Source organism: Microtus pennsylvanicus, chromosome 3 (assembly GCF_037038515.1).
Source record: "Microtus pennsylvanicus isolate mMicPen1 chromosome 3, mMicPen1.hap1, whole genome shotgun sequence".
NCBI lineage: Eukaryota > Metazoa > Chordata > Mammalia > Rodentia > Cricetidae > Microtus > Microtus pennsylvanicus.
In genome coordinates this window covers 98,960,685-98,987,457 of record NC_134581.1, presented here as the reverse complement: position 1 = coordinate 98,987,457, position 26,773 = coordinate 98,960,685, and the positions used below count along the sequence as shown (strand labels likewise).

Below are 26,773 nucleotides of genomic sequence, written 5' to 3'. Positions count from 1 at the left end.
AGCTGACATTTCGCCAGCAGCATTCCGTCAGCCCGCAATATTTTTCTTTGGATTCTCCATACGGGCACCTGGACTGTGAGCTATTGGGACAACTTCAGATTGGGTATTTAATAATTAGTACATTCTTATTTACTTCGTGGGGACATGTGTGTGTGAAAGTACAGGGGTGCTGAAGTGGAGGTCAGAGGATGGGGGCCATCTCAGTGGCCCTTAAAATTTTAAATTAATTGACCTTAGACAGGGTTTGGCCATATACCTAGATTTGCTTCAGATTCGTGGCATTGCTCTCGCTGCTTCAGCCTCCCACGTGCTGAGATTACAGGTGTGAGCCAGCACACCAGCTGTGTGCGTGTGTAGAAAAGAAAAGTAAAGCGGGCACCTTCAAGGACTGAACGTGTCTCTTTCACGCTTGCGTGACAAGTTCTTCACCAGCTGTGCTGTCTCTCCACACCGTCTCCCCTGACTCCCCAATCTCTGCCACAAACCTCCTCAGCCTCTTTCACACCTCTTAATCTCGCCAGCACCATCTCAGTCCCCCTGACTCCTCTTCCCTCTGTCTCTTGCAGCGTAGAGGCAGAAAATGGGCCAACACCGTCCCCTGGCCGCAGCCCCCTGGACTCACAGGCGAGCCCCAGTCTTGTGCTACATGCTGGGGCAGCCACCAGCCAGCGCCGAGAGTCCTTCCTCTATCGCTCAGACAGCGACTATGACATGTCACCCAAGACTATGTCCAGAAACTCATCTGTCACCAGCGAAGCGTGAGCAAACCCTGCCCTACTCACCAGATCCCCTAAGCCTGGCCCTGCCACAAGCTGTCCTTTCCAACAAAGAGTGGGGCATCCATCCCCCTTGTTTGGTCAGTACACACACATTGTCCTCCCCATTGAAGGGTAAGCTGCCCCTTTCTGTCTTACACAGGACTTAGAAGATTAGAAAGTTTGGCCATGCCCACTAGCTCCGCTCACACCCAGTCATTGGTTGCTTTCAAGTCTGGCTCTCGCTCTCCTCCTGTAAACAGGGTCTGTAGCTTCCCATCTAGCTGAAGCTCCTGCCTCCTCTGCTGGAGCGCTGGGGTGACAGATGTACACCACCATGCCCTGTTTATGCCGTTCTGGGGATTGAACCAAGACTTCCTGTATGCTAGGCAAGCTCTCTACCAACTGAGCTGCATCTCCATGACCAGGCAAGCTAACCTGAAATTTGTGATCCTCCTGCCTCAGCCCTCGGAGTAGCTGAGATTACAAGCATATGGTACAGACCTGGCTCTTTTTAGGTTTCATTCTCTTCTCTTTTGTTTGGTTCTGGGAATGATTCAGGGAGTTACATGTGGTGGGCAAGACCGTACCCCTGACCTGTATCCCCAGCACAGCCCTATGCAATTGTCTCTCCAGCAAACGAGGAACCCTACTTCTGGGACCCCTCTAGCCTGCCCTTGCTTACAAGCCCCTGTTGAGATGGGGGTCCCATCTACCACCTTCCTTTCTCTGGGCCCCATGTCCTGGGTATACACTTCCCACTCTGGCCTCTATGGTATGTTCCTCCTGTTGCCTTGTCCTGTCTCCTCCTTGCTAGTCCTCACCCCACAGTGTCCCCCCTGAAGACCTGGTTCCTCATCTGCCCCCGTTCTTACTTTCAGGCATGCCGAAGACCTCATTGTAACACCGTTTGCCCAGGTGAGACCTCCTCCCCTCATGGGACAGGGGCCCATCCTGGTGGCCCCTGCAGGTAGACATCTCTCCTTACAGCTGTCTCCCACCCCAGGTACTGGCCAGTCTCCGCAGCGTTCGAAGTAACTTCTCACTCTTAACCAATGTGCCCATCCCCAGCAACAAGTAAGTGGAGCTGAGTCCCCAGCACCCACACTCATGGGTGTGTAGGAGTGAGCAGCCGTCGGGGATGTGGCTCTGTGAGCAGAATGCTTGCCTCTGTTCTACCCCCAGCAACCCATGAACCAGGGGTAGCGATGCACACCTGTCGTCAGGAATGGAGGGAGAAGAACCAAGAGTTCAAAGTCATCCTTGGCTACATAGGGAGTTTCAGGACAGCCTGGGCTACATGAGACCTTTCCTTAAAGTGGAGGCAAAGAAAAAAGAAAATCTGGATTCAGTTTCCAGTCCTGCCTTGTGACCCCAGGCGAGCCAGTACTTGACTCCTCTGTTGAAGCAACCCTTCTAAGACAGGACCATGGTCAGCCTCTAGGCTCCAGCTCCAGCCCTGAGCTTCAGGTTGTGACACAGCTCTAGACATATGGTAATTAGGGCGCCTGTGTTTCTCTGCTGTAAATGAAAGCTGCAGACGGGCTTTGATTAGAAGGCTTCTGTGAGAAACCCAAAGACGACATGCAGAAAGAGTTAGAACATTGCCTGGTACCTAGTATATGCTCAGTCAATGAGGATGGTTCAAGTCAGGCAAGATGGCTCCGTTGATAAAAGGTGCTTGCTGCCAGACCCGACAGCCCGAGTTCAATCCCCAGAGCCCACGCAGTGGAGAGAGAACTCACTCCCACGGGCCATCTGACCCCCACATGTGCACATGGCACTCATACCCCCTGTCCACAGGATAAATATGGAAAAAAAGTTTTAAAAAAATAGGTATGAGGATTGGAGAGATGGTTGGACGGCTGAGAGTGAGTGCCGCTCGTGCAGAGTGCCTGGATCGATTCTCAGCACCTGTGTGGAGCAACGCACAGCCGTCTGTAACTCCAGCTCTAGGGCGTCCAGTGCTCTCTTCTGGATTCTGGAGGCACCTACGCTCACACGTACACAAGCACACACACAGTTAAAAATAAAATTAAAAGTTGGTACGGGCCGGGCATGGTTGTGCACACCTTTAATCCGAGCACTCTGGAGGCAGAACCTGGGGGGGGGCTCCATAGTGCTTTCAAGGCCAGCCTGGGCTACACAGTCAGACCCTGTCTTAAAAAAAAAGAGGAGGGGAGAGACAGTTCTTATCTTAGGCCAGAGGGGTGGCTGGGGCTCCCCAGTCCCCGAGGGTAGTGATGGCCGTCCTCAGAAGCTTAAGAAGGTGAGAGGACAGGAAATTTGAAAACATAGGATCTGGCCCTACTGCAGAGCACTGGTGTAGTCTAAAGCAAATAGATTCCAGCCAGACGTGGGAGCCCAGGAGGAGACTGAGGCCGGAGTCCCAGTCCAGTCTGTGCTCTAATAAGGCCCTCTTGCAAGCATTGCCTCCTTCAGAAGAATTTCGTGTCACTGATTTGAACCTCCATGTCCTCCCTCTGTTTGGGCTCGTGGGCTGGGTATATAATTCAGGGACCAGAATTTAAACAAATATAAATAAGTAATAAATACCTGGGGTGGGGCTCAGTTTGCCTCACGTGCATGAAGCCCTGAGTTCTTATCCCCCACACTCCACACACAGGGAAAGGTGGTGACACCGGCAATCCCGTCGCTGAGAAAGTGGGTTTATGAGGATCAAGGTCATCTTTGGCTACTAGTGAGTTTGAGGCCAGCCTCAGCTGAGACTGTCTCACAAAAGGACAAATTCAGGCTCTGAAGTTCTGTGAGTTCAGAACCAGGGAAACCGGTGTTGCTTGTGGAGAGGGAAGCTGATTCTGAGAGAACCCAGGCTGACATTGGAGTCCCATTGTTTTTCAGGCGGTCCCCACTGGGCGGCCCACCCGCTGTCTGCAAGGCCACGCTGTCAGGTAGCTAAGTCTAGAGGTTGGGGAAAGGCCCCCTCACCCTGGGTGGACCCTTCTAGCTGGGGTGGGAGACTGCCTGGGGACCCTCTGGGTCACTTCCCTGGACAACCATTTCTCAGAGGAGACATGCCAGCAGCTGGCCCGGGAGACACTGGAAGAACTGGACTGGTGTCTGGAACAGCTGGAGACCATGCAGACCTACCGCTCCGTCAGCGAAATGGCCTCGCACAAGGTGGGTGGGGCCGGAGAGCAGCTAATTCTGCCTGGAGGGCTGGGTGAATATGCTGGGCAGGCCAAATCTTGGTGGATGGGCGGGGCCAGTGGCAGGTGAATGTGGGGTGGGCAGGACCACCGGGCAAGGTGTGTGTATGGGGTGGGTGGAACCAGTCGCCGGGGTGAAGCTTGTGGATTGGGGCCAGTGAGCGTCCTGAATCCTTCAGAATAGGTGGGCAGGGCTGCGGGGGAAATAAAAAATCCATGGGTGGACCCAATTCCGTGATAGGACCTGTATGTTTATCCTAGGGCATGATGATGAATGATGCCAGAAGCTTTCAGGTCCAGTGTGGCAGGACCAACCGATCCCCGTGTAGGGAAGTGGGGTGAATGCCGGCCCTGCAGCAGGACCGTGTGCCAGCTAATCACCAGATTCACGTGGTGAGCAGGGCTGAGCTCTGATGCAGGAAACAGGGCCTGTCATTTGTTTTTGTTTTTTTTTTGAGACAGGGTTTCTCTGTAGCTTTTGGAGCCTGTCCTGGAACTCCCTTTGTAGACCAGGCTGGCCTCGAACTCACAGAGATCCGCCTGCCTCTGCCTCCCAAGTGCTGGGATTAAAGGCGTGTGCCACCACCGCCCGGCCAAGGGCCTGTCATTTGACTGTGCTTTTAGAACAACAAAAGTAGCTTGTAACTCAAGCTTTGCTCCGAGCGGTGGAAACCAGGTGTTGGGGGAAGTTGCTGGGGTGTATGTGTGAAGGTGTTGGCTTAGTTGTACATGGTTTTTACAGATGACTGTCTCTCACGGAGGTTGTGTGGTTGTATATGGCCCCGGCGTCCAACCTGTACGGCTGCTGGCTTTTTGACTACTCATTTGCAAGTGTGTTTGGAGTCATTGTGAGGGGTTGTATGCAGGTGTGTGCCTTCAGAAGGGTGTGTGGTTGTGCACAAGTAGTCACATAGTATGCTATGTGTGTGCAGGCTGTGCTGGAGGGGTGTGTCTGAGGGTGTGAGTTTTATCTGGGTCTGAATCTGAGAACCTCTGGTTTTTACAGTTCTAGGCCTCAGAAGGGGAGGGCATGGGTTCCCTGGCCAGCTGTGTGAAGTGTGGGGGGCACCATTCAGTAGGCAAGGCCCATGAATGAGGGTTCTGGGATCTGTGCAACCCTTGTGGGCGGGTGTCTCTCAGGAAATGAGTGTGCAGGTGGGGGTGTTCTTCAGGAATGCAGAGATCTATGTGGGTGGAGGCTTGTCTGGAAAAGGAGTTCAAGGACAAATGTGTCCCTGAGGATGGGTTAGCTGTCTCTAAAAGTGTGTGCCTGTGTGAGAGTACACACTTTCTTGCACATGTGAGTGTTTCTGTGGGAATGTGTGTTGATTTGCACCTAGTGTGTCAGGTTCTGGGCCGTTCCTCAGTCTGCTGCCTGTGGGCTCTTTAAGGAAGTGGGACTGAGAACCTTTGTGTGCTGTTTAAATGTACGATCAGGGCTATATTGTGGCCTTGAAAATTTGATTTGTGTGTGTGTGTGTGTGTGTGAGAGAGAGAGAGAGAGAGAGAGAGAGAGAGAAAGAGAGAGAGAGAGAGAGACACAGAGAGAGAGAGAGAGAAAGAGAGAGAGAGAGAGAAAGAGAGAGAGAGAGAGCGCATTTCATTTCTGTGTCTGGCTGTATTCAGTGTCTGGTTTGAGGACAGTATGTCTTAAGACGTGTGTGGTATGGAGTGTGTTTCTTTATCTGCTTATCCCTGGATGAGATGTGTCCTCCTTGCCTTCCCGCAGCAGCCTCCTCTAAGTCCTGACTGAGGCCCGTGGGCTCCGATGCCCCTTTAACGCCCCCCCCACCCCCAGCACCACCTGACTTCAAGTGCAGCCTCCAGTACCGCAGTGAGAGCGTGCGCGCGCGCGCGTGCACACACACACACACACACACACACACACACAGTGCACATGCGGAGTCTCCTCCGCACAGCTTTCCTTCCCAGGACTCTTACCCTGCCTGTCCCCATGGGCACAGGTCTCCCACTGCCTCCTGCCTCTGCTGCAGAGGGACCTATCATGACCAGGGGCTGGCAGACCATGTAACCAGGGCTGCTGCTGGGAGCGCGGAGGGGAAGGGAGCCCCCAGTCCTGCTGGGCTGGCCCAGGCCCCTCCGCGGCTCCCCTTGGAAGTTGTCCCTACCTGCCCAGCTCTCCCTAGTGCCCCCAGTGCCCAGGCATCATTGACCCAGGGACTCAGCCAAGCCTACCTTACTTGTTTGTCAGCCCAGAGCTGAGCTGAGCTTCCAACATGCCTCTGGTGGACTTCTTCTGCGAGACCTGCTCCAAGCCCTGGCTGGTGGGCTGGTGGGACCAGGTAGGGGAGTGCAGGGTCCGGAGGGGGGGAGGCGGTGACAACGATGACATCAGGGACTTCTGACCTCATGGGATGGGCACTTGGCTGCAGCTGTGTTCATGTATGGGTGGCCCATATAACATGCTTTGTGGTTTCTGAGTGACCCAGGGCTGCGTTTGGATGGCAATGTCTGTGTGCAAGTGTATGTGGGAGCCTCACTGGGGAAGGTGTCTCTCTGGCTGGGTGTGACTGACCTGTACCTGGACGTGTACGTGTCTGTAATGGCTGGGTGTCCTGTCTGGTCCTGGAATGGACTAGACATTGTGTGCTGGGGTTTGTGTGTTAAATGTGGTGCTATCTGATGTTTCTTGGGGTGTGTGACCCCCAAATGTCAATGACTACTTATTGGGGTGTGTACCTTTCAGCTGGAGTGTCTGAGCTATGTGACAATAGGTAGGTAGGTAGGTAGGTAGGTAGGTAGGTAGGTGACACTCTATGATTATGTGCTGCTGTGTGGATTGTGTATGTGTGTCTGTTTCCAGGGTCTAAGTAGTACTGAGAAGAGTGACCACCCCTTGCCGCTGTGGGTCACCTCCTCCTGTCTGCCACCCCCTCTGCCTTGCCCATATGAGTCTGTCCCTGCTATGGGGTGCTGGGGGTGGGGAGCAAATGCCCTTTCTGCTCCAAGCCCAATGTCACAAAAGACGCTTGTGTGGAGGGACATGAGGGGGCCAGGAAGGGACCCCCAAACCCATCTGGGGGCATATTTCACCCATTTGTACATTATCTACCCCCCTAAGGAGGAGGGGGACTTTGATGTGACCCCCTTCCCCAGGTGATGGGACTGGGATTTCCTTGGCTCACTCATTCCCTGCATCTGGCCAAACCCTCTCCTCTCCAGAGCTTGGGTGCTAAGAAACTTGCAACCTTTTAGATTCATCTGGGGCTGAGTAGCAGACCCCCATCCTTCCCCTCCAACTCCACCCTCCCCCCATTGAGATCATGTTTGGCAACACCTAGGCCCTGGGATAGCTCTGGGAAGGCAAGGGTTAAGGGGCCTCAGACTTGCCCCCCTTTTCTGGACTCAGCAGCTGGTTGGAGGGGGAGTTGCTAAGGAGACTCCCATCACCATGGCGACAGGAGTCTCCTGGTGTGCTATTGGTTCTGTGGTTAGCAGAAGCCCCTCCCTTCCACAGGTGCTCCTCTTTGGGAGGGGGTGTCTTTTTCCTCAACTGGGAATCCCTTCCTTCCAAGTTAGAGCAGTACCCCCTCCAGAGCCAAGAAAAGGGGAAAAGCTAATTGCACCCATCAAGCAGTCTAACTGGGGGTGCTGAGTCGAGAAATTATGGAGCCTTTTAGGAATTTGCTAGGAAGGGCTCTCACACACTTGTGCACCCCACAATGATCCCCCATCACCCCTTGTTCCTCGGCTCCTTCTCCTCAGTTCAAAAGGATGCTGAACCGGGAACTGACACACCTGTCGGAAATGAGCAGGTCCGGAAACCAGGTCTCAGAGTACATTTCCACAACATTCCTGGGTGAGTGCAAGGCAGCAAGCGGATGGGGGTGGGGAACTGGGTCAAGGGTCTCCTGTTCAAGAGCTCTCTATTCCCGAGCCTTTTGCAGACTGAGTGATACCACCCACTTTCAGTAGAGCCCGTATTGGTAAATATCTCAGGCTAGGAGATTGCCCTGTCATTAAAGTACTGGCCTCACAAGGATGAGGATTTGCATTTGGATCCTTAGCACCCGCGTAAAGAGCCAGGGCCACACTGTACACGTATGACCCAAGCACTGAGTAGATGGAGACATTGACCAGGCAATGCAGTCAAAATCATGAGCCCCAAGTTTGATGAGAGACACTGCCTTAAACAAGGTAGAGCTAGCCAGAGGTGGTGGTGGCTGCACCTTTAATCCCATCAGGAGGAGGCAGAGGCAGGAGGATCTCTGTAAATTTGAGGCCACCCTGATCTATGTAGCAATTTTCAGGACAGCTAGGCTACATATGTCTTTAAAAAAAAAAGAAGGAAAGAAACAGAAAGAGAGAGAAAGGAAAGAAAGCAAGGTGGGCAGTGTTGGAGCAACAGCGCTGAAGGCTGACCTCTGGCCTCCATGTACATGCGTGTGCACAAATAAAATACCAATATAAAATCAAAATCTTCATAAGAATTCAAATGAAATTCTTGTTTAGTTTTCATTATTTATTTATTTATTTATTTTTTGAGACAGGTTTTGCTGTATAGCTTTGGCTGGCCTGGAACTCGATATGTAGACCAGACTCAAATAGAATTCTTAAACTTTGAAAAGCCTCCAAGCGGAAGCCAGGAAGGTGGCTCAGTGGGTAGAGCCGCTGTCATGGTATGCACAAAACCCTGGGCTCCTTTACCAGCATAGCAGAAACCCACCCTGGTGGCACAGGCCTGTCTTCCCACCACTCCAGGAAAATAGAGGAAGAAGTTCAAGGTCATAGTTTGCTACATAACTGATTGGAAGCTGGCTAGGCTTTTAAAAAAAAAAGGGTGCTGTCTCAAAACTAAATCAAACACACACACAGTAGGGCAAAGAGCAGGGAGTGACTTCACACCTATAATCCTGGCGCTCAGGATGTTAAGTCTAAGAATTGTTCATTTAAGGACAATCTGGGCTGCAAAGTGAGATGCTGTCTCAAGAAGCCAAGTAAGAGAAATAGAACATCTCTGACATACAGCCTTTAACTTGACGGCCAGGAATAGAGGCAAGAAGACCCTGTGTGTTTATGGCTAGTGTGGTCTATAAAGAAATTCCAGACCAACCAAGGACAGACAGACACTGTCTCAGAATCAAACAAGAGTGTGGTGGAAGTAGAGGAGTGACGTCCAAGATTGTCCTCTGACCTCTGTGTCCATGTGGCCTCATGTGACATAAACACAGATACATAACACCTCTCCTCCCACTCACCCAACCTCACCCCGAGACAGGGTCTGTCTGAGACCCTGTCTGTCCTGGAGCTCACTCTATAGACAAGGCTGGCCTTGAGCTCAGAAATTGACTTGCCTCTGCCTCCTGAATGCTGGGATTCAAGGTGTTTGCCACCGCCACCTGGACAAATAAATACTTTTTATGTTTTTATTTTTTATTTATTTATTTTTTTAAAATAAATACTTTTTAAAAATTAATTTAAAGTGAGCCCGTTTGGTGCATCATGGCACTCAGGAGACCAAGGCAGATGGATCTCTAAGAGTTCTAGCCAGCCACAAAGATACCCTATCTTGAAAACCAAAACAAAATAGAACAACAAATTAATCATGGGCCAGGTGTGGAGGCGCACTCAGGAGGCAGGGGCAAAAGGAGCTCCGAGTTCAAGACCAGCCTGGTCTACAGAATGAATTCCAGGATGGCCAAGGCCACACTGTCTCATCAAAACAAAATAAACAAAAAGTCACTAAAAGAAGAAAATGCAGCTCTGGGGAGATGGGCTAGTGATTAAGAGTGAGTGCTGCTCCTGCAGAGGACTCAGTTTGGGTTCCCAGCACCTACATCACACAGCTCACAGCCACCTGTAACTCCAGTTCCAGGGGATCTGATGCCCTCTTCTGGCCTCCCAGGGCCAGCATACATACACATAAAAGAAACCTTTTTTTTTTTTTTTAAAGTACAGATAAAAATAAACTTTAAGAAAGCTGGGATGGTGGAGCACACCTGTAAAATCCCAGCACTTGAAAGGCTAAGAGGCTGAGACAAGAGGATCCCGGGCCAGCCTGGTCTACCCTATAAGACCCTGTTATCAAAATATGCTTCAAAATTGGGAGATTCTGAGTTTTAAGCCTCCCTCCAATAGTGAGTGTGTGGTACAGCTCAGAATTCTGAGGATGCAGCCAGTGGGAGGGCAGTATGCAAATTAGGTTCTCCAAGGTCATAGTGGAGTAGGTCTGGTGGCCCTCAGAAGCTCAGGAAGAATCTCTGGGACTGGTCCCCAGGCTGGCTGGTGCCAAGGGGAGGGGGGGTCATGGACCCAGAGACCCCCCTTCCCTCCCACCTACCAGCGACTCCCCTTCCCACCACCTCTCCCTGCCTTTATAGGGGTGTCTTCCCTAGCCAAGAAAGTCCCCTGGCTATCCAGAGTCAGCAGCAGCTCCCTCTGGGACCCCCCTCCCACCTCCTCATGTCTCATACCATGTTGTGGCCCAAACTGGGCGCCAGTCTGAGGGTAGTCCATAGTCCAGGACCATCCCTAATATCCCCATGCCAGGGCGGCATCTCTCAGAAAGCTTCTTACGTGTGTCCTGGCCTCCAGCCTCAGAAAAGAGACCAGCGTCACCCCCAGAAGGGTTGCCTCACATCAAGTGAGATGCCCAAGGACGTTGCCAGGAGCTGAGGGATGTGGAGGAGCCTCCTTGAAAGGAGGGGGTCTCATGCTTTGTTACTTGATCTTTGGCAGACAAACATAATGAAATGGATATCCCCTCACCCACGCCTCGCCAGAGAGCCTTCCAGCAGCCCACACCACCGCTGGTGCGACAGTCCCAGCCCATGTCTCAGATCACAGGGCTGAAGAAGCTGGTACACACCGGAAGCGCGAACACCAGTATCCCGCGGTTTGGAGTCAAGACAGATCAAGAGGAACTCCTAGCACAAGTAGGTGGTGGGGGCTCAGCAGGGGCAGCGTTGTCTGGGAGGCCTTCAGCAAAGGACAGGTCTTTGGGGGCTCATCTAACGCAGAGTCCCAGGACACAGAGCCTGAGCTGTTTCAGAATGGAAGTAAAAAATGGGCAGGGGAGGCTTGACTCAACAGGGGCCTAGAGCAGACAGCCATTCATTCTAACTCATTGGAGCAGTTCTAGTGCCCCCATGGACAGTCACCCATTATAACCAAGCACCTGCAGTGTCCTGTATTTCGAGGAGACCAGTATTCCTGCCCTTACCCTGACACCAGCTGAGGTCTCATGATCAGGTTAGCTTAAGTTTAAACTCAGCTTGGGAATCAGCCTACCTTGAGTTCCCAGAGTCCATTCCCGTGTGGTGGCTCACGGCTGGGATCCTAACACTGGGGAGGTAGAAAGTGAGGATCAGGCAAACAGGGTCATCCTCCACCACAGAGCGAGTTCATGGCAGTGTGGACTGCAGGAGACCCTGTCTCAAAAAAAGATAGGGTTTAAAGTGTGACCTGAGTTCAGATCCTCAGTGCCCACATAAAACACCAGGGGTGAAAACAGGACAGGACAGTCCCCAGGGCTAAATGGGCAGCCAGTGTAGCCAAACCTGAGCTCCCAGTTCACTGAGAGAGGCTGTTTCAAAAACTAAGGAGTACCCAGGACCCCAATACGAGAAAGGGAGAAGTCACTCCCAGAAGTTGTCCTCTGACCCCTACACAGACATACAGACACACGTTAGGAGCTAGAGAGATGCCTCGGCCGGTGAGTGCTTGCTGCTGTTATAGAGGTCTCCAGTTCAATTCCCAGCTCCCCATGATGGGGAAAGCAGGGACTCACAACTGATAGTAATCGCAGCTCCAGGGGATTTAATGCCTCTTCTGACCTCATTGGGCACCATGCATACAAGTGGTACATAAAAAATATTTTAAATATTAAAAAACAGTCCCAGCTGTCCTACAATTAGCTCTTGTAGACCAGGCTAGCCTTGAACTCACAAAGATCTGCTCTGCCTCCTGAGTGCTGGGATTAAAGATGTGCACCACCACCAACGCCTGACTTTTTTTTAAAGATTTATTTATTTATTATGTATACAATATTCTGCCTCCATGTATGCCCACACACCAGAGGAGGGCGCCAGATCTCATTACAGATGGTTGTGAGCCACCATGTGGTTGCTGGGAATTGAACTCAGGACCTCAGGAAGAGCAGTCAGTGCTCTTAACCTCTGAGCCATCTCTCCAGTCCAACGCCTGGCTTTTTAAAAAGAATTTTGATCATTGACTGCTCCTTGGACTGGAAAGGGAGGGGGAGGGGGAAAGAGGAGGGGAGGGAAGTGGGAGGAGGGGAGGAGGTGGAAATTTTCAATAAAAATAAATAAATAAATAAATGGATGAATTTTAAGAAGGAGATTTGATTGAGAAAGACACCCAAAGTTGACCAGTGGTCTCCATGGGCTGCACCCTGCACACACATATGCACACACTAACAAATATAGTACTGTATTAAAGTCCATGAATCTGGTTGGCTGTGAGGGCACACACCTTTAATCTCGGCACTCAGGAGGCAGAGGCAGGTGGATCTCTGTGAGTTTGACACCAGCCTGCTTTACAGAGTGAGTTCTAGGACAGCCAGGACTACACAGAGAAACCTGTCTCCAAAAACAAAAAGAGGTTGGGGTGGTTAGAGAGATGGCTCAGTGGTTAAGAGTACTGACTGCTCTTCCAGAGGTCCTGAGTTCAATTCCCAGCACCCACATGAACTCACAACCATCTGTAATGGGATCAGACGCCCTCTTATGTCTGCTCTTTTCTGTCATGCAGGCATACATGCAAATAGAATACTCACACACATGAACAAACAAATCTTTTAGGAAATAAAGTTAAAAAATAAGAAAGTCCACGCATTGAGACAGATTATGTTAGCAGTAGTGAGGCTCAGAGTCCTAGGATGCGGCTTTCAGGTCTCTAGGCCATGCAGGCTCCTGACCTCTCCCCGCCTTCACTGCCAGGAACTGGAGAACTTGAGCAAATGGGGCCTGAACATCTTTTGTGTGTCGGAGTACGCTGGAGGCCGCTCGCTCAGCTGCATCATGTATACAGTATTCCAGGTGATGGGGACAACAGGGAGCTGGCTGGGGTACAAGAGGAGGGGACAGGATACTGAGACAACAGGGGTCACTGCCCTGCCCTGTTGGCTCCCAGGAGCGGGACCTGTTGAAGAAATTCCGCATCCCCCTGGACACCATGATGACTTACATGCTAACCCTGGAAGACCACTACCACGCTGATGTGGCCTACCACAACAGCCTGCACGCAGCTGATGTTCTGCAGTCCACACATGTGCTACTGGCCACGCCGGCTCTGGATGTGAGTGCCTGCCACCTCCCCTTGTCACAGTCTTCTTTCTGTGCTGGTCCCCTCTTCCCATGTATCCCTCTGATTTTCTCTATCCTGTTTTTCTCTCTAATTTTATCTTTTCTGGTTTTTGTTTTGTTTGTTTGTTCAAGAAAGGGTTTCTCTCCAGCTTTTTTGGAGCCTGTCCTGGAACTCACTTGGTAGACCAGGCTGGCCTTGAACTCACAGGCCTGTCTCTGCCTCCCCAGTGCTGGGATTAAAGGTGTGCGCCACCACTACCCGACTTTTTTCTAGTTTGTTTTTGGTTTTTGTTTTTTGTTTTTCCTGTTTTTTGAGACAGGGTTTCTCTGTAACAGCCCTGGCTGTTCTGGAACTCTCTTTGTAGACCAGGCTGACCTAGAACTCACTGAGATCCGCCTGCTTCTGCCTCCCAAGTGCTGGGATTAAAGGCGTGCGCCACCACTGCCTGGCTTGTTTTTGTTTTTATCTTGTGTTCAAGCATGTGTGTGTGTGTGTGTGTTGTGTGGTGGGGGAACTGCACATGTGTGGAGGTCAGAGAACACGCCTGTGTGTCAGTCAGTTCTCTCTTTTCAGCTTGTTTGAAGACTGGATCTCATTTTTTGCAGCACAGGCCTAGCTAGCTGGCCCAAGAGCTAAACTGTGCCCCGATTCCCATCTCACTGTGGGGACACTGGGATTACAGATATACACCGTGGCTTGTATGGGTTCTGGGGATTCAGGTCATACTTACAAGTGCTTTACCCACTAAGCCATCTCCCCAGCATCCCCTTTCTGTTCTGAGATATTCTCAGCTGGAACTCACTATGTAGAGCATACTCATAGAAATCCACCTGCCTCTCCCTCCTGAGGGCTGAGATTAACACCTTGGTTTTTGAAATAGGATCTCTCAGTGGCCCCATCTCTGTCTGTGCTCCCTCACCTCTCCTCCTTGCCTCCAGGCTGTGTTCACAGACCTGGAGATTCTTGCTGCCCTTTTTGCTGCTGCCATCCACGACGTGGACCACCCTGGCGTCTCCAACCAGTTCCTTATCAACACGAGTGAGTGACATTTCAGAGTATAGACTGACAGACTCGGCTGAGAGAATGCTAGGCTAGTCTGGGATGGGCTGATCCGGATGAAGGTGGAGCCAGTCGTGCTGTGGAGACTGGACCACTCGGCTAGGGTAGGGGCTAACAAGGCTAGCTTTGGGGGCTTAATATACTGGTGGGAACCAACCTGCCTGTGAACCTGGCTTATGGACACGGAATTGAACCAACTGAACTAGGGGTGGAGCCAGCCAGATGAGGGGGGGCATGAGTGAATGGGATGGGCCAGTTGGGGTGGGGTGAGGCCCACCAAATGAGGTGGGGTGGTGCATGAGCAGCCTAGGCGGGGCAAAGCCAACCTGAGGGCGGAGCTTACGAAGATATTCTCCTGGACTTGGGTGGCTCCGGCTGGGGCTGGTCATACTGAGGGTGGAGCTAGTTGGACAAAGGCCCACACTGGGCGGGGCATGGTACCCAAAGTCTCCTCCCCTGACTTTAGTCTCGCCGCAGATTCGGAGCTGGCGTTAATGTACAACGACGAGTCTGTGCTTGAGAACCACCACCTGGCTGTGGGCTTTAAACTGCTGCAAGAAGAGAACTGCGACATCTTCCAGAACCTCAGCAAGCGCCAGCGACAGAGCCTGCGCAAGATGGTCATCGACATGGTGGGCGGGGCTAGTGCGGTGGGCGGGGCTTAAAGGGCAGGGCGTGGAGGGCGTTGCAAAGGGATCTGCAGAGGCTCCCAGTGGGTGACAACGGGAGTGTGGGCACGCTTTCACCACTTGACTTGACACCACCTTGCCCGCAGGTGCTGGCCACAGACATGTCCAAGCACATGACCCTTCTGGCTGACCTGAAGACTATGGTGGAGACGAAGAAAGTGACCAGCTCGGGAGTTCTCTTGCTGGACAACTATGCTGACCGCATCCAGGTGCCACTGCGCTCAGACCCTGCCTCCTGAATGGCCCTTGGTGTCGTCCTCTTCCATGTTCTTAGTTTTTGCCTCTCCCGTCCGGTTTCCTTTTCCAACCCATGTGTGCCCTCCCTCCCTCTCTTCTCACGCTGCTTTTTGCCTCTGTTGATGAAGCCCTTTGCTCTCTGACCCCCACGGCTCGCTACACAGTCCTGACCTACCCTGTCTTGCCCCTCATTTCTCTCACCTCTGCATTTTCCTTACATATGCTTCTCGCCTCTACTTTTTCCTTCACTCCATTTTTCCTACGCCCAACACACACACACACACACACACACACACACACACACACACACACGGTGGGATTAAGAAAACATTAACCCCGGTGAGTACCCATAATCCCAGCATTCCAAAAGCAGAGACAGGAGGATGACCACAGTCTGAAACCAGCTGGGACTCCGTTTGGAGACCCTTTAAAAAAACAAAACCAAGCCACTAAGAACTAGATCTGAGCCGGGCGGTGGTGGCTCACGCCTTTAATCCCAGCACTCGGGAGGCAGAGGCAGGCGGATCTCTGTGAGTTCGAGGCCAGCCTGGTCTACAAGAGCTAGTTCCAGGACAGGAACCAAAAGCTACGGAGAAACCCTGTCTCGAAAATCAAAAAAAAAAAAAAAAAACTAGATCTGAATGGTGTTACATGCCTTTGATCCCAGCACTTGGACGATGGGGACATGATCAAAGTTCCAGGTCATCCTTAGCGATATAGTAAATCCTGTCTCATAACACGGGGAGAACAATCAGAGGCCCCCCGAACTGAGGTTCAGCCTGGTCTCTGACAGACCCTGCATTCACCAGGTCCTCAGGAACATGGTGCACTGTGCGGACCTCAGCAACCCCACCAAGCCTCTGGAGCTGTATCGACAGTGGACTGACCGCATCATGGCCGAGTTCTTCCAGCAGGGCGACCGGGAACGAGAGCGTGGAATGGAGATTAGTCCCATGTGTGACAAGCACACGGCCTCTGTGGAGAAGTCTCAGGTACAGGGCCAGGGCCGCAGGGCACAGCACAGGGTTCGCTTGGCCCACCTCTGTGAGTTTGCAGTCTCTGTGGGAAAGGAGCTGTGTTTGCTCTCTGTAGCATGATCCTCCGAGGCATTTAATCCTCTCATGTTTGATGGTTCAGTTTCACAGATCTCTGATGCTTCTCACCTATTCCAGCATCCAGGTCTGCTGCAACCCTAGGCAGTTTTCAGAGCAATGCTTTGTCTGGAGTGGAGTGGGCGGTGGGAACAGGGCTGTTTTTGTTTTACATTTCAGCCTTAAACTTGCTATTACCAAGGATAAATTTGAATCTCTGATCTTCCTGCCCTACCTCTCTTGTACTGGGATCATAGGCCTTCGTCACCACACCTGGTTTATGTGGTGCTGGGAATGCAATCCAAGGCTTCGTGCATGCTAGGCAAGCACACTTTACCAGCTGAACTACAGCCCCAGTTCCCCTTTATGGGCTTAAAAAAAAATCAAGCTGTGTTACTAATCTCACCGAAGAGTAAGATCACTACTACAATTCTTGAGCCAATTGAGCATTTATTGAAGCAAGTTTAGTAAATGTTGGCCAGGATGATGGACACTGGCCAGGTCCGTATCTGAGTTCCCAGAGCCGCAAACCACATTCTTTAGAGGCTCATGAAGGCAAGAGCATAAGGCTACGTTCTTCTCACCTTTGTCCAATCAGGGCCCAGGGTACGTCCTGACGTATGTCCTGCCTGTGTACCTCCTGCCTACATGAGATCAAGTATGTTTATGTAGTTGCTTGTTCACAGAAGCAAAAACACACGGCTTGTTATGTTACATCAACAGCAGTCCCCAGCATTCTAGGAAGTTACCTGTCCTCGGGCAAGTGGGGCTTACAGGTTAGAGGTTGTTTGTGCTTTATAGATCTCTTAAGCGCAGTAATTTAAGTGTCAAACATGACGTGAGCCCCACAGATTTGGTATATACCTGTGTTTCCACTGTGGAAGTGGCACTCCTGTAGTGCTAGCTGCTCTTTGTACGAAAGCAGGAGGTATAGTTTAGTCCAGAACCTCAGGGCAAGCTGGGACTGCATAACAAGATCCTGTCTATGGGTCAAGGAGATGGTTTAGCAGGTAAAGGTGCTGGACTGAATGGATAGAAATGAGTCCTCAAGACTGTCCTCTGACCGTCACACCATGCCAAGGAACACACATGCCCCCAAAATAAATTAATTAAAATTTGATAAAAATGCTTTTGGGGCCAGGCCGTGGTGGCACACACTCAGGAGGAAGAGGAAGGCGGATCTGTGAGTTCAAGGCCAGCCTGGTCTACAAGAGCTAGTTCTAGGACAGGCACCAAAAACTACAGGGAAACCCTGTCTCAAAAATCCAAAGGAAAAAAAAAAGATTTTGGGTTTTTTGTTTTGTTTTTTAATTTTCAGACCAGGCCTCCCCATGTATCCCTGGCTAGCCTGGAACTTACTGTGTAGACCAGAGTGGCCTGCAATTCAGAGATCTGCCTGCGTCAGCCTCCCACTACTGGGACCAAAGACCAAGTGTGCAGGTGCACGTCCTTTTAATCCCAGTACTCAAGAGGCAGAGACGAGGCTGGAAAGATGGTGGCTCTTCTAAAGGACTGGGTGGGACCCCTAACAGCCTCATGGCCTCTCACAGCTGGGACTCTGGTTCCAGGGGGTCCAGCTCACTCATCTGTCCCCCTTGGACGTCAAGCACCACATACTACACATACGTACGTACATACATACATACATAATACATACCTACATGCAGGAAAAATGTTCATACATATAAAATTAAAAATAAATAGGAGGCAGCATGAGGCAAGATGTCTGGGATCACATGGCCAGCCTGGTCTGCATAGTGAGTTACGGGGCAGCCATGGCTACACAGTAAAAGACTGTCTCAAAAAAAAAATCACCAGATGATCCATACGGAACTGCTTTAAATTTGTTTGAATGTTTTCCCTATATGTATGTATGTTTACCATACGTGTGCCTGATGCCTGCAGAAGCTGAAAGAGGCCATCAGATCCCCTGGAACTGGAGTTACAGATGGTTATCAACCGCCATGTGGGTACTGGGAACTGAACCCCGGTTCTCTATAAGAACTAGTGTTCTTACCTTTGGAAAACACTTAGTTCTTAGTCTTGGAAAAAATAAAAGAGCTAGTCTTCTTAACTGCTAAGCCTCTTTCCCAGCCCAGTATGAAACGTTTCAAGTTTCTCTGGCTTGCTGACTGGATTTTGAGACAGGGGCTACTGTAGACTAGGCTGACTTAGAATTTAAGGTAATCCTGCTGCATTAGAAGCCTGTTTGTTGTTGTTTTGTTTTGTTTTTGAGTTTTCTTTTTTTTGTTTTTTTTTTGTTTTTGTTTTTGTTTTTTTTGAGACAGGGTTTCTCTGTAGCTTTGGAGCCTGTCCTGGTACTAGCTCTTGTAGACCAGGCTGGCCTCGAACTCACATAGATCCGCCTGCCTCTGCTTCCCAAGTGCTGGGATTAAAGGCGTGCGCCACCACCGCCCGGCTTCTTTTTGAGTTTTCAAGACAGGGTTTCTCTGTGTAGTCCTGGCTGTCCGGGAACTCTCGGTAGACCATACTGGCCTTGGCCTCAGAGATACCCTTGCCTCTCTCTGTCTCCTGAGTTCTGGGATTAAAGATGTTCGCCACCACCGCTAGGCTAGAAGCTTTTTTTTTTTTGAGTAGACCCTGCTGTTAGCCGCACCACACCACTTCTTAGACACTGCTCGTCTTCCCTAGGTGGGCTTCATTGACTACATTGTCCACCCGTTGTGGGAGACGTGGGCAGATCTCGTCCATCCCGATGCCCAAGACATCCTGGACACGTTGGAAGACAACAGGGATTGGTACCACAGTGCTATCCGGCAGAGCCCTTCCCCACCCCCGGAAGAGGAGCCGGGAGGGCTTGTCCATCCATCCCTACCTGACAAGTTCCAGTTTGAGCTCACACTGGAGGAGGAAGAGGAAGAGGAAGAGGAGGATTCCTTGGAGGTTCTGGGATTGCCCACAGCTGAGGAGATCTTAAGCGTGCCAGATGACTGCACAGCTCAGGCCTTAGAACAGTCCAAGGTCAAAGTTGCTGCTGCGAGAGAGGGCGAAGAGTACCCGAGGCAGGGGACAGTCGCAGCGTGTGTGGCTCCCAAGGAGTCCATGGAGGCTGTGGGCTGCTCCTGCAGCTCTGGAACCCCCATTCTGCCTGACTTGAGGACCCTGTCCCCTTCAGAGGAGGCCCCGGGCCTCCTGGGCCTCCCCTCCATGGCGGCAGAGGTGGAGGCCCCAAAAGACCATCTGGCTGCCACGAGGGCTTGTGTCTGCTCTGGGACATCAGGAGACAACTCTGCCATCTTCTCAGCTCCAGGCAGGTCGGGGTCAGGTGGGGACCCTGCCTGAGCCCTGTTCCCTTCACCCGTGGGTCCTCCCCCCTCTCCACTCTCCCCACTCACCACGGACCACCTCAACGACTCCTGGCCCTCCTGAGAAAAAAGAAAACAGAAAAGTGGGTTTTTTTCTCTTTCTTTTTTTACCCTTCCCTGCTGCCCTTACCTACAGGGCTTTTTTGTGGAGGTGGGGTCTGGGGAGCCAGGAACTGAAGTCCCCAAAAAGGGATTTTATTTTTTGAATTTTAATTGTAACGTTTTTAGAAAAAGAACAAAAAGAAAAAAAAAAAGAATGAAACACAGCAACTGTAGATGCACCCCTCCCCATTCCTGGTCCCCCATTTCCCCTCACCTAACCCATCATGTCAACCTCAAGTCCAAGGCGCCATCTTCCTGCCTCTCTTGAGACTCAAGTCTAGGCGTGGCACTGCCTTTTGGGCTGTTCTGGGGTTCAGAGGACATCTAGAACCCGATTGGAAATAGCTGCAGGGAGAGCCACAAGGAGGGGACTGGTCCATAGCAGGGGTCCCTCTCCCTGGCTCACTGTCCCCTCCCACGATGTCTTCCATCTCTTCTTTTTCTTATCTTTTTTTCTACAACCCTGGCCATGTGGATGAGAGGTGGTCGGAAGAGCTATTGCTTTAGGATCCAGGGACCCTGGTTTCACCCCTCTACCAGTCTCAGGCCTGGGGGCTGAAGTCCCTTCTTCGGATGGCATCTCCTTCCTGGTCCACTTTGGGTCACTTTGAATTCTCTCCGTTGGAGGAAGGGGGCTCTGTCCATGCGCACGAACATCCTCCTTCCAGCTGCTTCTTCCTCTTGTTTCTGCCTTAAAGATTCCTGTGGCCGTAGATGAAGTCTTGGTGGCTCCCTCCTGTGCTCTGGGTGGGCAGCTCCCCAGCATAAACACCCCTTTCCCAGTACCCACTCCACCACCTTTTCAGAGTCTCACTCAGCGCCCCCCCCCCCCCGCAACTCTCTTTGCCCTAGGAGGAAGCAATAATGGTGTGCACCACATCCTCTCCTCCTGGGCAGCCCTTTCCCTCCCAGCACCAAAGCCGCCCCTCCTGTCCTCACCTTACTGAGCTTGACCTTCCTCAACCACCCAGCCACAGGCCGTTCCTAAGCAATATCATAGAGCAAGGCCATTTTCTCCAAGCCATGGGGTGAGGGGACTTTTAAAAAGGAATGACCCCGCTTTCCCCTGCCACCTCCAGCCATCTGCAGCAGGGCGGTGGGGGAGTTCTCATCCCTTGCCTGCCCTGTTACATCTCTGGACACGGTACTGTAGCCCTCCCCCCAATTCCTTCTCCGCTGTCCTTCTGTCTAACCCACTAACCCATGCTCCCAACCCTCAATGCTTACAGGGTTTTGTTTATTAAGCAAAGGTAGTGTCTGTCCTAGCTGGTCATGAGAACAACCCCCTCTCCGTGTGTGTGTGTGTTTTTTGGTTTTGTTTTTTTTTTTTGTACATATGCTAAGGTTGGTATATAAATTATTCTAAGACAGAAAGGGAAAATGAACTTGCCTTTCCCGTTGGGAAGGTGAGGAAGGGGATCTCCAGGGAGAAGCAACCCTTTCCTGCTGTATTATACAAGCTGTACCATATTCCCTGAATGGAGGGTGGGCATGCGGCTGGTTCCTGCAAAATTGTGTCATCATATCTGAGGAGGGACAAGGGCTGGCCAGTGCTTGCACCATGTCCCCTTCTCCAAGAGCCCAGGATGGGGTTGGAGGAGGCCAGACCCCTGGACTCAGTCAGGGCTCCTCCCTGCCAGAGTGGGTGCAGGGCCTCGTGAGCTGCCTACATGTTGTCCCCATTGACAATTGATCAATTGGTCTGTGGATTGACAATCAGTCCTTCGATCTTGTCCCTGATTAAAGTGAGGCTCTCACTGATGCTTCCAGCTGCTGGCTGATGTGGCTTCGTTTGTTTCTTGGGGTGTTTTGGTTTGGTTTTTGAGGTTTGTTTCTTTATGTGAAAGATTGGTTATCTGGGGGCTGGGGACACACGCATGCTGAGGTCAGAGGACGGCTTCTGAGACTCCGTTACCTCCTTTCCCGACTAAGCTGCCCTGCCTGTCTGTTTTCTCCGAAACCTGGCTTTTATGTAGCCCATGCTGGCCTCAAACTCTGGAATTGCAGGTGTGTGCCACCTTACCTGGCTGTTACTCAGCCACTCACTTTAAGACATGGTCTCACTCAGTAGGATCTGTGGCTTGAAGCCAGCTGTGTTGCTTCTTTTTTCTCTCCTGATCTCAAGGGCTGTAGTGCAGAAATGTTGAATGCAAGATCCTTCTGCTTCTGCTGTGCTAGGACTGCCTTGTGTCTCCACACCCGGTTATCCAGTGCTGGGGTGGAGCTCCTAACTGCAGCTTGAGGGCATCTGGCCAGGATGGGTGACACAAAACTTTAACCCCAGCTCTCTAGAGGGTGAGTCAGGGAGAATCTCTTGAGTTCAGGGACAGCCTGGTCTACATAGTTCAAGGGCAGCCAGAGCTACACAGAAACTCTGTCTTTAGAAAAAAAAAACAGTTATATCAAGGACCTTTGTCCTGCTGGATGGTGGTGGCACATACCTTTAATCCCAGCACTCGGGAGGCAGAGGCAGGCGGATCTCAGTGAGTTCGAGGCCAGCCTGCCCTACAGAGCTAGTTTTAGGACAGCCATGACTGTTACACTGAGAAGTCCTGTCTTGAAAAACAAAACAAACAAAAATCTCCCCAAAAAACAAACAAACAAACAAAAAGAACCTCAGTCTCAGAAAAACAAAACAAAAGAAAGAAAAGAGAGGGGTTGGTGAGTTGGCTCAGAGGTTAAGAGCACTGACTGCTCTTCCAGAGATCTTGAGTTCAAGTCCCAACAACCACATGGTGGCTCATGGCCATCTTTGATGACATCTGATGCCTTCTTCTGGTGTACAGGCAAAATGCAGACAGAACACTGTATACACAAGAGAGAGAGAAAGGAAGGAGAAAGGCAATGAAGAAATGTATGTCATTGGGCTAGGCACATGGCTCAGTGCAGAGCCTGCTGAGAATCCCCGTAAGGCTAGGAATGTGGTCCAGGGGGAGAGTTCCTGCCTGGACTCTCCTGTGAGAGGCTGTGGAGGTGGCTTGATGATACAGCCTTTCCCACTTCTGTTCCACCCCAAAGCAAAGACTTCAGGAGTTTAAGGCCGACCTGGTTGGTCTATAAAGTTTTAGATCATCTAGAATTATTTATCGAGATCTCTAACATCAGTTGTCCCATCTGTGAGGCAGGACAGTGGGAGCCCAGCTCAGACGTAAAGTACACACTTGCGGGCACAAGTCCTAGCACGCAGCACACCAAGTGTGTGTAGTGGCGGCTGACCTTGAATCCTCCTGCCCCCACCTCAGAAGTGCTGGGATAACACACATTCATCCCTACTCCCAACTTTGTTTCCTTTCTATGACACAGCTCTGTAGCCAGTGCTGGACCACACTGAATGGTTTTGGACATTCAGGACAGGTTTTGGGGAATCACCTGTTCGTCTATGCCTGGAAGGCTTCCCAGGAGATAGCCACCCCAGAGGACAAGGGACCAGCTTGGACCCCAGGTAGAAAAGCAAAACTGAAAAAAAAAATAGAAATTTCCAGACGCCCTCAAACTTTATACAAGAAGCAAAGAGAAGACCCAGACACTGTCCCAGGAGATCTTCAAAGACTGGCAGGGTTACTGGGAGTGGGGCAGTGAGGCCTAGGTGCTGAATTTATTTGCTCCCAGCCTCAGTTTGCCCTAGTGTAAAGGGTTGGTGGGATATTAACACATTTAACAGATTTAGGGGCACAAGCTGAGCATGCAAGAAAGGATCACCGTCAAGGATGGGGGTCCATCTTTCCTCAAGCAGAGCCTGCAGCAAGACCATTTAGGAAGAAATGAGGGTGAGAGAGGCCACCATCTGCCATCGCCACACTCGGGAGGCAAAGGCAGGAAGATCTCTGAGTTTGAGGCCAGCCTGCTCTACAAAGCAAATGTCAGGACTGTTATACAGAGAAACCCTATCTCAAAAGCACACACACCACACATGCTGGATTTTTACTTGGGGGAGAATTGTACCTGTACCCCACTGCCCGTGTGCAGGTCAGAGAGCAATTCATAGGGGTTGGTGCCCTTCTCCTACTGTGTGGGTTCCAGGGACAGCTCAGGTCACGAGACTTGGTGGCAAGAGCCACCTCACAGCCCACTTTTAAAAATGTACTTTGCAGCCGGGCGGTGGTGGCGCACGCCTTTAATCCCAGCACTTGGGAGGCAGAGGCAGGCAGATCTCTGTGAGTTCAAGGCCAGCCTGGTCCACAAGAGCTAGTTCCAGGACAGGAACCAAAAGCTACAGAGAAACCCTGTCTCGAAAATTCAAAAAAAAAAAATGTACTTTGCATGTGGTAGCACCCTTAATCCCAGCACTCGGGATGCAGAGGCAGGTTAATCTCTGTGAATTTGAGGCCAGCCTGGTCTACATAGCAAGTTCCAGGATAACCAGCGCTACAAGATTGGAACCCATCTTAAAATTTTTTATTCAAGTTTATTTTGAGTTATATTTGTATTCATCAGTACATGTGCACACCTGTGTGCATGCATGCTGGCTGTGTGCAGGGCCCACAGAAGCCAGCAGAGAGTCTAAGGGAGGTGTGGGCTGCCATGTGGGTGCTGGGAACCAAGCCGTGTTCTCTGAAAGAGCAGCCCGTGCTCTTAGCCACCCAGCCACTTTCTGGGCGCCCTTCTGTTTTTCTTTAATAAAGATTTCTGTTTTTAGTTACATATATATGTGTATGTGTGAGTGCAGTGTCCACGAAGGCCATAAGGGGCGTCAGGTCCCCTGGAACGAGAGTTAAGATGAATGTTTACATCACCAAGTGGGTTCTGGGTCCTCTGGAAGAGCAGTCAGTGCTCTTACCAGCACCACCATCTCTCTGGCCTGGGGGGCCGGGAGACAGCTGGAGAAAGTGTGTGTGTTTGTGCTTGTGTAGGTCGGAAGACAAGTCTCCACTAGGTGGGTTCCAGAGATTAAATTCAAGTCATTAAATTTGTGGGCAAGGGCCTTTACCTGTTAAATCCTATTGTGTGTCCTGAATGGGGTTAAACAGGGTCTCACCAGGTGGTGCGCACACCTTTCAACCCCAGCTCTAGAAAGACCGGCAGGCAGATCTCTGTGACTTTGAAGCCACCCTTGTCTATGTAAAAAGACCCTGTCTCAAAAAATAATAATAATAATAAAATAATAATAATAAACAGGGTCTCACGTATCCCGGGCTGTCCTGGAACTCTGTGTGTAAACGAGGGTGCCCTTGAACTCATCAGCGTCCTGTCTCCACCTCCTAAAAGCTAGAAATAGTCTTATCCCACTGCAGCAGGCTTGTGGAAAGTCTAAACCAGTCAGCTCATCTACTTAATCGCCCTTGCTGTCAAATGCAATGACACTATTCTCGGGCAGACACCATGCTGGGCCCAGTGTGTTTGACCACGTTATTACTCACAGTCTGTATTATTACCAACAGTCAAATTCTAATTATGAAGAGTCCCGGGACAAGCGAAAGGAGCCCGCACTGGGAGCGCAAGCATTCGCGCGTCCCCTGGTGGGTACCTGTGGAACTACACCAACGTCAGGAAGTGGCGCAGCAGGTGCAAGACCATCCGAGAGGCGGAGCCAGGACACAGATTGTTCAGAGTTATTATTGGCTGAAATCACTGTCACTTGTGGGGAAAATAGACGGTGAGGGTTGCGGCTCGACTTCTGGATCGGAAGGCTGACCTCTGAAGCTTGTAGTCCCCAAATGACCTTGCTGTCGCTTTGATCTTGAGCACGACCCAGCGTCATCTTCACTGTCGTAGACAGCTGCCTCCCTGAGAATACCCTGGCGTGAGTCTCACTTTGAGCGAGCTCACAGTGCGGCTCATTTCCTTAAGGGGAGCCTGCTCACAATCCTGGTTGCCGGCCCCCAACAGTGCCCTTTCTTCCTTCAGAAAACCATCTTCTGTGTCATAGGGGCCCTGATATCATTCCTCAGAGGACCCTGGAATCATTCACCCCTCTTCAGGGCTCCTCACACATGGGATCCTGCCTTGTTCCCCATATCCTCGGGATTTCCCCAGATCACCTTTCCCATACTACTCAAAATAGTCACATACCTTTTTTTTAAATTACTTTGAGATTTTTTTTTGATGGCTTTCAATCCAAGGGGATCTTTGCAAAGACTTCGGTGGTCCCATGAACAAAAGAAGACAAAAAGCTTTCCCCTCCCTAAATTGGGAAGGAAAACCCAAGACAGATCACCTCCTGAGAGTGGAGCCTTCCGTTGGCTGAGAGCTGACTCGCCAGACACAAAGACCCGGGCCCCATCCTCAGCACTGGGGAACTGATCTGCCCCAGCTCTCTGCAGGAGAAAACAGGATGATCAGGTTTCCAGGTCACCCTCTTCTTGGATTCATAGAGAATTTGAGGCCAGCTCGGGATACAGGAGATACAGGCAGGAGGCAAAGCTAGCTGGTAAGGGAACTTAGCATTGTGTCCCTTACCGAATAGGACATTGCTTGTGGAACTGGACTCTTGTTCTTCATAGCCACAGGGAGGATCTAACTGCACTCGGCACATATGTTTTATAAAGGGCTTTTTTAGGTTTTTAGTTTTTTAATTTAGGTTTATGTTTATTATTTATGTACTGAGTGTTTTGCCTGCTGTGTGTCTGTGCGCCAACACGTTCACCTGGTGCCCAAGGATGTGGCAAGCCTCCATATGACTGCCAGGAATCAAGCCTGGGTCCTGGAGCAAGAATTAGATGCTCTTAATCACTGAGCCAATTCTCCAGTACCAAGTTTTTAAATTTTATTTTACATATGTAGGTGTTCTACCTGCACGTGCGTGCACCACAAGGATGCAGACTAGGGTGATGGATGTCCTAGACCTAGAATTACAGACGTGTGAGCTGCCATGTGGGTGCTGAGGATCAAACCCCAGTGAGAGCAGCCGGTGCTCCTAACCACTGCACAGCCTCTGTATCCTCAGTGAGAGAGCAGCCAGCGCTCCTAACCACTGCACAGCCTCTGTATCCTCAGTGAGAGAACAGCCAGCGCTCCTAACCACTGCACAGCCTCTGTATTCTCAGAGAGCAGCCAGCGCTCCTAACCACTGCACAACCTCTGTATTCTCAGAGAGCAGCCAGCGCTCCTAACCACTGC

The 26,773-nt window shown here is 51.1% G+C and overlaps 1 protein-coding gene across 7 annotated transcripts in view; it reads left to right on the top strand.

The window, feature by feature from the left end:
• The window catches only part of Pde4a (phosphodiesterase 4A), a 43,543-nt gene extending 22,057 nt beyond the window's left edge, over positions 1–21,486 (top strand). For 5 of the 7 annotated variants that reach the window (XM_075966657.1, XM_075966658.1, XM_075966663.1 and 2 more), the window contains 14 exons: positions 567–758; positions 1,637–1,673; positions 1,762–1,832; positions 3,618–3,667; positions 3,784–3,896; positions 7,652–7,745; positions 10,625–10,821; positions 12,847–12,945; positions 13,040–13,204; positions 14,152–14,251; positions 14,750–14,904; positions 15,048–15,170; positions 16,008–16,190; positions 18,942–21,486. In XM_075966657.1, the coding sequence (XP_075822772.1) occupies positions 567–758; positions 1,637–1,673; positions 1,762–1,832; positions 3,618–3,667; positions 3,784–3,896; positions 7,652–7,745; positions 10,625–10,821; positions 12,847–12,945; positions 13,040–13,204; positions 14,152–14,251; positions 14,750–14,904; positions 15,048–15,170; positions 16,008–16,190; positions 18,942–19,592 (2,230 nt within the window). In that variant the 3' untranslated portion in view covers positions 19,593–21,486. Of the gene's footprint in view, positions 1–566; positions 759–1,636; positions 1,674–1,761; positions 1,833–3,617; positions 3,668–3,783; positions 3,897–5,785; positions 6,229–7,651; positions 7,746–10,624; positions 10,822–12,846; positions 12,946–13,039; positions 13,205–14,151; positions 14,252–14,749; positions 14,905–15,047; positions 15,171–16,007; positions 16,191–18,941 lie in introns of those variants that run through there. The other 2 variants (XM_075966661.1, XM_075966662.1) reach the window with 2 other exon arrangements.
• Positions 21,487–26,773: the final 5,287 nt, after the last annotated feature.